General features: G+C 41.4%; 1 protein-coding gene across 1 annotated transcript in view; it reads left to right on the top strand.

Annotated features, from left to right (window-relative positions):
• LOC131363494 (protein bicaudal C homolog 1-like) overlaps positions 1–7,885 on the top strand; it is a 79,312-nt gene extending 71,427 nt beyond the window's left edge. The window contains exons 14-21 of the mRNA XM_058406073.1: positions 371–524; positions 1,584–1,740; positions 2,137–2,176; positions 2,810–2,964; positions 3,349–3,502; positions 3,627–3,787; positions 3,989–4,088; positions 4,951–7,885. Coding sequence (XP_058262056.1) covers positions 371–524; positions 1,584–1,740; positions 2,137–2,176; positions 2,810–2,964; positions 3,349–3,502; positions 3,627–3,787; positions 3,989–4,088; positions 4,951–5,081 — 1,052 coding nt within the window. The 3' untranslated portion in view covers positions 5,082–7,885. The remainder of the gene's footprint in view (positions 1–370; positions 525–1,583; positions 1,741–2,136; positions 2,177–2,809; positions 2,965–3,348; positions 3,503–3,626; positions 3,788–3,988; positions 4,089–4,950) is intronic.
• The last annotated feature ends 2,536 nt before the right edge of the window (positions 7,886–10,421 follow it).

Consider the following 10,421-nt stretch of genomic DNA (forward strand, 5'->3'; position numbering starts at 1 on the left):
ACCTTCTTCAGACTGAAATTGGATTGTATTGACTTTGGCCAGTTCATTTATGTATTAATGTGTGTTTGGTTCCAAATGGTTAAGCCATGCTTTCCTGAAGGCCAAGCATTTCCGTATCCCTGCTTTGTAACCATTAAGATGTGTTTGGGTTGGCTGAACTTCCAAAAGCCAGGATAAGGGTATGGTTTTTGTCCTTCAGTCAGACTAGGAGTTGATTAAACTAGAGTTTCCTGTCTCTGGTGAGCAGTGAAGCTGTAATGAGGGCAGTCGACTCTGGATTCCTTTATGCCAGGAGTAGTCATGCTATACAATTGTTAACCAAAGATGTCTGTCATTTTGCTCATGGGTGTGTGTGTGTGTGTGTGTTCAGGATCTGATACTTTCGTAGAGGTGGGCATGCCGAGGAGCCCCTCACACTCGGGCAACAGCAGTGAACTAAAACAGATGCTGGCCTCCTGTAAAACAGCTTCAGGCAAGAGGCAGGCTGTGGAGTTACTTCAGGGCACAAAGAACTCTCATTTACAGTATGTTCTTACACACACACACACACAAACACACACACACTGTTCTGAAACTGTCTCTGGACGAAATCACTTTTCTAGCTCATAGCATGGCAATCATCAGTCATAGCATAGTGATTATCTGACAATGTTTTGGTCTCTTTTCTAATGTGTTTTTTTCTGCCATCTTTAGAAAACTATTTCCCAGTTTATATATGGGGAACTGTGGCTTACTGGTTAGCACATTTGCCCCCCACCCCGCCACCCCACCCCCCCGGTGGGTGGGTGTGTGTGGGTGTGGGTGTGATTGTGCCCTGTGTTGAGTTGGTACCCTGTCCAGAGTGTCACCTTCCTTCTCCCTTTTTCCATATATGTATGTTACATATTTCAACACTTTAAGAACCCTAAATTGCTTCCTGTTCACTATATTTGTTCACTACGTAGAGTATAAGAATATTACCATGTATGCTAACTAGGGTCACTAGAATGCTAGTTACTTCCTCCACCAATGTTTTCACTCATCTCTTTCTTCCTTAATGTAGTGTCACACTTGGGTTTATGTGGACCACTGTGCCATATTTATTACCAGTGAAAGAAAATTAATTTATGAAATTGTTGTTCCTGGGTATCTGATAGGAAACGTACCCAGCTTGTCAATCAGGATGTGTTTAATCAAGGATCTGGTTTGCTAACTGTTATATGCTGGACCACAATGTTTATAGGAAAACTCATCGCTATTATCCAGCATCAGCTGTGTGTCCCAGCAGGTCTTCTTCTGCTACTCAGAGTAGTTTTAAAGGTCAGCAGTTAACGACAGCTTTATTAAGTAGAAAAATAAACCGTGATTAAATTTATGCCTGGAGCTATGAGACCCCTGTAACTGAGGCAGAGAAGAATTGCATTGTATCATGTGTACTGGTGAAGTTCTTCTGAAAGAGATGACTGAAGGAGATTTTGAGAGCTAGAAAGTTACTGAAATAATTACTGTTCTAATAGGTGTCACCATCTCTCTTTCTCGCACTTCCTTTCTTTATCCCTTTCTAATTCCCTCTACTCTACCTTTCTCTGTCCCTGCCTCTCCAGTTCAGACTGTTTGCTTTCCGACTCGGATTCCAGCACTTCCGAGAGTCCCGTTGCAGATAAACGGGCTCCGGGCAGCGAGAGAGCGGCCGAACGAGCCGCCCAGCAGAACTGTGAGCGCATCCGTCTCCCGCCGCAGTCGTCTTTCTCCAACATGCAGGTACTCCAGCTTGTTACTTGTTATGTCCTAGATCTTCTGAGCCACACTGCCTACATTGGGTTCAGGAAATGGACTCAACTTCTGCATCAAAAATTGATGAAAATCTTATTTCAGTGAACCGTGCTGCAGGTTGAACCGCAGTACTGTGATTGCTGATGGATTTTGGAGTATCACATGCTCAGATGTCCACGCAGACATTGTTCTGTTTCTTGTTTACTGTAAACATAAGTCTGTTCATTAGTATATAGTAAATACTTCTGACAGATTGAGGCAGTGTTTAGCTTGTGCCTTTGCTTCTCTGTAAAGCAAGTTGACAGGCGATATAGGACAACCATCTTCTTCCCCACATACCCTAAACATGCTCTGTTTCTCTCTTCTTCTTCTTTTTTTCTCCAGGCCTTTGATTATGAGCAGAAGAAGTTGCTGGCAACCAAAGGTATGTGGAAGACAAACTTAATTTCGAAAGTCTTTGAATTAATTTCACATTCGAAAGTATTCTGTTCATCCCTGATTTCCTGTCTGCGGTTTTCTCCTTCTGTCCAAAACCATGCCAGTAGTTAGGCTGGCGACTTGAAATTGCCTCTAGGTGTGTATGAGTGTGTGGTCACGGTGCCCTGAGATGGACAGGCATACAATTCAGGGTGATAGGCGTCAGGTCCAATGCAGCGCTGATCAGGATCAAGCGGTTACCGATGATGAAGGGACGAATTAATGTTCATGTGCAGAATAACAAAATGAGGTAGCCTGATATGTTTAATCCTCCATGCCAGAAGAATAGAACTGCTGATTTTCCAAGGGCAGAAGATCTGGCAGTGTTCAGCATGTCATTACAGCCTTGGTTCAATTTACAATAAACATCCTGTTACAATAAACAAGTTCCTAATAAGCACTTTCTGGTCCGTGTTCTGGTCATGCATTAACACTGCCAGATTATGAACTATTATCATGAATAGAGCGTGTCTTAGCCAAGGTTCTGATTTTGATTGACTGATTTAGGACGCGTCTATAAAAGTAGTATGTATGTTTGAATTTATGGTAAGTAAGATTTTGTGATTCAATGCGTTTTCAGCCATGCTGAAGAAGCCGGTAGTGACGGAGGTGCGAACGCCGACCAACACGTGGAGCGGCCTGGGTTTCTCCAAGTCCATGCCTGCGGAAACCATCAAGGAGCTGCGCAGGGCCAACCATGTGTCCTACAAGCCGACCATGTCCACAACGTATGAGGTGAGAACAGCAGCTGTATCTTCACCATCATGTTCTAGGGTTCACTGGGATTGTCTAGATCTTAGTTGGAGGAATTTAAACTTGCTTATGTCAGGTCAGTTTCCCAAATCCAGAATTCTTTAGTTTTCCCTACCATCAGATCCAGCATTAGTTAATGAGCTGTGCAGAAAGTGATGAGAATATTTAGGAACCTGTTTGAGAGCGTTTATTAGGCAGTGATGAGGAAATGAAGAGGCTGTGTATCAGTTCCAGTTCCTGTGAGACAGTTGATACTTGATCCTGGAATTTTGAGTCAAGGCAAATCTTTCAGGTGTTTTTACAAGCTGGTTTAGGGCAGCTTGTGGCTACAGTGAACCGTAGTGATGGAGCTATGTGTCATGGCAGGGATCTCCGCTATCGCTGTCACGCTCCAACAGCAGGGAAGGAGTGGGAAGTGGCAGCGACTCGGACAACTGGAGGGAGAGAAATGGGAGCGGGCTCCCGAAACACAGCGATTTCCCAACACCTATCAGTCCCAAGAGGAAGCAGAACAAGTCGGGTAAGCTGGTCAGAAATGCAGTAGAGATCTTTCTACAAGACTGTTGATGTATCTGGAATAGATCTTTGGGTCAGTCAGTGATAAGAAAACACTGAATAGAGCAGTTCCTTTCACTCTCTTGTAGTGGAACACTATTTGAGCAGCAGCAACTACATGGACTGCATCTCGTCAGTGACCGGGAGTAACGGCTGTAACCTCAGCACCTCTCTGAAAGGATCTGACCTGCCGGAGCTCTTCAGCAAGCTGGGCCTCGGGAAGTACACCGACGTCTTCCAGCAGCAGGAGGTACTGACCCAAATATATCTCATATTTAATAGATTTATTTATTAAATAATCAGACTGTGTTTCTAATGAGAGTCTACAAAAACTTGGACCCATTTGAGATGCTGAAATTGAAACCTCCGCCTTAAGAGCTCGAGAATCCAAACTCTGAACTGTGTGTTAGACTTTTCAAGATTTTTCAGCTCCATTTCTTCTGCCTGACAGATTGACCTGCAGACGTTCCTCACTCTGACCGATCAGGACCTGAAGGAGCTGGGCATCACCACATTTGGAGCACGCCGGAAAATGCTCCTGGCCATCTCAGGTACGTCTTTGCTTTTACTTTCCTAACTGATTTAAAAAAACAAAAAAAACGAGCAGATGAATGAATGTGTGGATGGAGCTGTCAGTTGTTGCAGGCTCCGTGTGATCAGACTAGAATGTGACCCGGTTCGAGTTAGTTCCCATGTCTGCCAGTCTTTGGTTTCAATCTAAATTGCACAAACGATTGCAATCCAGTTTGAACAAAAAGGTTGCGGCAAAACACCCACAATCAAATAACAATAACGCTTTTCTACAATTCGTCACGGTTGTTTCCTTTGATGCCGAAGTTCCCCCAAGGGATTAAAATATAGAGTCTGGTTCTGACAATAGCTCAGTATCCCTTTTTTTTCTGTGTTAATTCTTGTTCTCTTTGGGCAATGCTGACATCCTTGTGAATTCCAGCACTTGGAGGTACAGAGAGGACAAGGCCAATTTGTGTTGAGGACAGGAAATGCCTGTGGGCCAGTGTTTATTTCTCTTGCTGAGGTCTTGAGCCAGTCAAAAATGTAGTGTAGTCTGGGTTGATGGAATCATGGGCTGAGAGAAGAGCATCTTCCTTCACTTACTGCGTTGTCTATGAGAAAAAAGAATACATTTCATGAAGCTGTGAATCCATCAAGCCTGTTTAAATGCTCTCTGAAGAGCAACGGTGTATAATAGAGAGAGAGAGAGAGCACTTTATTGATCCCTGAGGAAAATTATTTTGTCTCAGCAGACTGTTACAGACTTGTCACTTAACAGACACCAAATATTACCAAAACACATATAGCTGTAAGTCAATAATTAAGAAAAATGAACACAACTCTTGCAGTGTTTAAATGGACATATCTATAAGGGACAGTAATGTTTCTGCTGTTTTACAGACCTGAACAAGAACCGAAGGAAACTCTTCGAGCCGCCAAACATCCGGTCCTCGTTCCTGGAGGGTGGCGCCAGCGGCCGTCTGCCTCGTCAGTACCATGCGGACATCGCCAGCGTGAGTGGGCGCTGGTGAGCCCTGGTTTCATCTGCCCGTCTGTTACTGTTACTGATACACAGACAGCCTTAACTGCACAAAGCCATTCCTGATGCCTTAATAAACAATACTGGACCAAACCCTAGGAATCAGTGCCAAAAAAAAACCCACACAAAGAATGTCTTTGGAAAGGAGGTTGAGTTTGGAGGACTGGTGTAAATGTTGATTATTATGTACAATATGGTACTCTATGCAGTATGGTACTCGTGTGGAATTGAAGAAGGGAATGCTGAAGGATTCGTAAAGCTCCTGCACTGCTGTTGTATAAGGAGCTATCTGTGTACTTAGTTCATATTTTTTTTATTTATATCCTTGTTTTAGATTTGTGTCATACTAATTCTTTGCACTTTAAGAGTACTAAAATACTTTGCCTGTGGGCTGATTCCTCTCTGATCTGCCCTACAAGATGTGCATGGAGCGTATATAGCACTTATAAGGTTTCGATTAAGACCCTGCAGGTCCCTTTTTTTATTTTCCAGCCTTTTTAATCACGATGTATTGGAACTCTGATCTTTTACTCATCAGTTTCATTCGTTCGAGATATAAGAGACGTTCTAAGAGATATTTTTTAGCTCCCACAAGGACAAAGACCCTAACTACAATCAGAGATCGTCATCAACAAACCACAGGTTAGAGGTGTGTGTGTCGGGACTAGGAACAACAACAACAACTAAAATCTCTTTGTACTCAGTAATCAAACACAGTATGTCTCTTTCCAACAGCATTGTCTTATTTTGTAGAGTATTTTGGTTCATTGAGTCATTCTTTATGATGTCATGTTCCAGCAACGTATTTAGCATGAATTTAGCAACCGTATAAAAGACAAATGCAATTTAATATTGGCTTAAATTACTTATTTATTTAAATTTTGAAAAATGTTTCCAATTAAGTTCATTTAAAAATATTGCAGAAGGATATAAACAGGAATAAGAGTAAGAAGTAGAGAGGATTGGTCAGAAATGCCGACTTTAGCCAGTTTAGCCAAAGCATTTAAGACTTTTTGTGCCTTTTATCGCTATGGCGATTTTGGTGTTGCCCGAAAACGTTGATTTGGGAATGGAAATCTCTGAGTGGGAATTTCTGAAGTGGAAATCATGCCAGTAGTTAACCTGTGCTGACCCTCGGTAGTGGTTACTTTTGTTTTGTTTTGAGTTTTTGAAATTTTACCTGTGAATTCTTAGAAATCGTGGATTTCTCATCCATGAGCCTCTTCGATTGTGGTAACATTGATTTGGGAAAAATTGTAGAAGCTGCTTATGATTAAGCATCACTCACACCAAGCTTTTCCACTTATTGAAAATATCCGACTCGTCCACCAGCATCGTCTTGTTTGTTTCTTTGTTTGTTTGTTTTCTCTCTAACTTCTAAAACGTTCACGTTAGCATTGTTGCCGCCTTTGCGTCCCTCGCACACCTCTCCCGAAGCCTGAAACACACTCTCACACCCTCCGTGTGAACATTTGATCAAATCCTGAGCATTACTTATGCAACACTTCCATCCAGCTGTTTTAACTACCTCTTTTTCTGCCTTTCACCACTTTTTTTCCTTTAAAATAAGAAAAATAAGAGTACAGTTGTGTGTGTTTTATCAGATTCACGCTAACTGTAGCTTCCTTATGTGACATTGCAGCAGCAAGGGTACGAGATTCATAGTCTGGTCAGCGTATACGCATGTAAAGCTGTGAATGTTGCCGGTCATCCTCACAAGGTCGAATCCCATCAAGTGCCTTTTTTTTTTGTTCTCAAAAACATCTCTAGTATCTCATCAGCGTTTCAACACGGATGTAGCTAAACCACTCGTGGAGTATTCTCGCCGAAGAGCATCGCTTATCCTTTTACGTGTATAGTATTATTGTATTTGCATTTAATTGTTCCATATGTTGTGTATGACCTTCCATGTGATTAGAGGTACTGTTGAAATACATATTGTGCATATTGCAGTTTTATAGTCTTTTATACTTTTGCCTACCAGTTTGTCGTGGTCATTTCCAGACAGCAGCGGATGATCAATTAGCAGTTGGGTATGTAGCGTTTTAGGATTTTTAGACCAAATATGGTATGTACAAGTGGAAGAAGAAACTTCCTGTCAGTATTAACTGCAAAATCGAATCGACCGACTATGCAAAGAAATCGCTTTGCCATATAATGTTATAAAATGTTTTCTACTTAAAGCACCGCAGTCTTGTTCCAGTCCAGTTCACAGGCTGCCTGATTTCAGTATATTGCTGCCTTGATATACCTGATTAGTGCTTTTTATGCGTCAAATACTATTTTTTTAATTGTGTGATTTCCGAGCGACCAAACTGTTTTGTAGATTTATTTTCCTTTGGCTCCCTAACAGGTGAAAATAAGGGAACAGAAACGATTTTTGTCGTGATGTTTTGACATGGCCTTGTGACCAGGGCCAGCACTTTTTTCTTTTCTTTTCTATTTTTTTTTTTTTTTTTGAGTCACAACCAAATGAGGAAATGCTCAAATGTGATAATCATGTACAGTGACGTACAGATTAACAGTATTGGAGCATAAGGGAATAAACAAAAGCACTAATCTGTATTGCTCTGCCAAATCAATTAATTCGTTTTCTAATCCCTTTCATACATATCTGTTGGCCAGTGCCTTAAAAAATGACTCTTTTGTATGTATCTGTGAGTTTGACAGATAAAATCCTCCTTCTGTTCTGATATACAGTAAAGATGTATTAACGCCATGAACGTGTGGTCCGGTTGAATGTCCTTTACATGTCGGAGGCTTTGTTACGAAAGAATAAAATGTACGTAAACTTTCCGACATTGCATTTCTCATTCTGTGTGTGTGTGTGTGTGTGTGTGTGTGTGCTCTCGCTTGCTTTCAAAATGTCACAACCTAAGCCAAGACTTACTCGAGCCCTTAAAATCCTGGTAGTTCCGTTTAATAACAAAATCTTTTTAAAATACAATGAAGAAAAGTACAATTTGCCAGATCCTCGGTGATCCGTCTCTCTGGAATCCTCCAGTGAACCCGTCCACCCCTGGTATGGCTATTTGCCGGCTCAGCTTCATCCGTCCAGCCACTGTCACTAGGCCATTCTGTTACCAAGGAGAACTTACCCATGTGTTTTAACGAGCCGTGAACATGACCACACCCATGCTGACTCATTAGAATGACACAAATCTACCATGACCTCAGCAGCACACACGTTCCTCTAGATGGACCTCATGAGAGCGGGCATTCTTTTCATGTGTCACTGTCTGACCTTTGCCAAAACTTGACAAATTACAGATAGTAGAGGTAGAGAAGAGCTGGGCTGCTATATTTGATCTGAAAAGAACTTTTTTTATACTGTAAATTTAGATCTCCATGCCAAAGTCAGTCTAAAATAAGGACGAGTGAAGCGCAGCCTGCGGTGGAGGCATGAAAAAAATGCAACAATTCCCTTTTTTTAGTCTTGTTTTATTTTCCTCCGATGAGGTTTTGTCTTTGCTCTTTAAATCCAGCCACATTGTTTGGATCAGGGATCCATGAGAGAGAGGACAGAGTCACTGATTTCTCCACACCACATTTAAAACCATCATGAATTCAACAGATGCAGCAAATGGGAATTCAACCACCAGGGCCAATTAGGAAGGATCTTTTCTTCTTCTTTTTTTTCTTTTAATGAAGCATATACAGAAAATGACTTTTTTTCCCTACCAAATTGTGATAGTTGTCATTTCCTTTCCTTCCAAATCTGGTTCACATTAAGGTATTAGAGTTACCAGAGGATTTCTAAATATCTCACCAGTATGTACTCTGACCACATGCCTGTTTTTCATTGCAGAGACAGAGCGTGAATGATCTTCCATCTTGGAAAAGCTTCATCGCTCATCAAGTATCCCAGCACATGGGGCTTGTTTCAGAGCTAAACTTAAGACCCGGAGGTGTTGATGGGTTAATTAAATCTAATTGTATAGAGTCAGACCGGACAAAAACAGACAGGCCGAGTGTCCGAGTCTTTACGCAGCTTGTCTGCTTTTCTTTAAACGCCTGGCTTTATAATGTTTTGCTGAGAAGAGCGCAGATGACTCAGTGATCTCCTCAGCATTCATGGCCAGAGAAAGGCTCGGTTTCCTCTCTTTTCCATTTCCGAGCTGGCCATATCAGAGCCGTCCTTAAGAGAGAAAAGCAAACATGAAAAATTAGGATTTTGTAAATTCTATGACTGTAGATTTGCAATAAAAACAACCTTTTATTTTAAGATTACATGTTACAAAAAATGAAGCAAATAAACAACAAATTCTATCATGAAGGTTTGAGCCTCATTATGTTTTTTTCCCCCTCATTTTCACTAGAGGGCAATAAAAGCACTATAAAAGAACTTGTGCACTAGCATCTGGCTCCCCCTCCTGATTAAATTATTCATAAGTACAATTTATTAATAGAAAGGCTCATAGATAGTACAGAAATGACTGCGGGGGGGGGGGGGGGGGGTGTACTGTTCCATTATTGATGTTCTTCCCTAGAGTTCCTTCACAACACCAGCCTTGAGAAGCTTCTCATTTGTTGACTTTGTTGGGATCAGTTTATAATAGCATCACTTTATAAAAGCCATATAACATTAATAGGTTTATCACAGCAAAAAAAATCCACCCTGAGCAACTCGGATATTAATCTCGAGTATTCGATTCAATTCAATTCAGTTTATTTTGTATAGCGCCTTTTACAATGAACATTGTCTCAAAGCAGCTTTCTAAAAGAAGAAAACAGAGAAAGGGGAGGGGAAAATGAAAAATAATAATAAAAAATAACTAATTAACTAGAATTAAGAATAAATTATTAAATTCTATAGTTAGACTATTTTATTTTATCCCTAATGAGCAAGCCTGTGGCGACGGTGGCAAGGAAAAACTCCCTGGGATGGAAAGGAAGAAACCTTGAGAGGAACCAGGCTCAGAAGGGAACCCATCCTCATTTGGGTGACACTAAACAGAAAATAATGTAACTGTAGCTAATTAATGTCCTTTCTACAACAGAAATCAATGACCCATGAGGAACTATTAGGTCATTGTAGTTTCTAAGGTCATTATAAACACTAGTTCTTTGCTGTCACGGGCTGACAGATGAAATGGCAGATCTGTGATGGTGTGAAAGTCCCCAAGTGGTTCTGTCCATGGCTGTCTCCTGGTCCACACAGATCCATCCACAGCACCAGTGGGCACCATCACGCGGCGAGACTCCGACCAGGGGTAGGGCAGTGGTCACACTGGAAACTGGCAAACACTGGGAGCTCAGGAGTGGGGTGTATAGCTCCACAGAGAAGGTAGAGAGAGAAAGATATTAAGTTTCTGATCATGTGATGCTTAAA

Source organism: Hemibagrus wyckioides, linkage group LG13, assembly GCF_019097595.1.
Source record: "Hemibagrus wyckioides isolate EC202008001 linkage group LG13, SWU_Hwy_1.0, whole genome shotgun sequence".
Lineage (NCBI taxonomy): Eukaryota > Metazoa > Chordata > Actinopteri > Siluriformes > Bagridae > Hemibagrus > Hemibagrus wyckioides.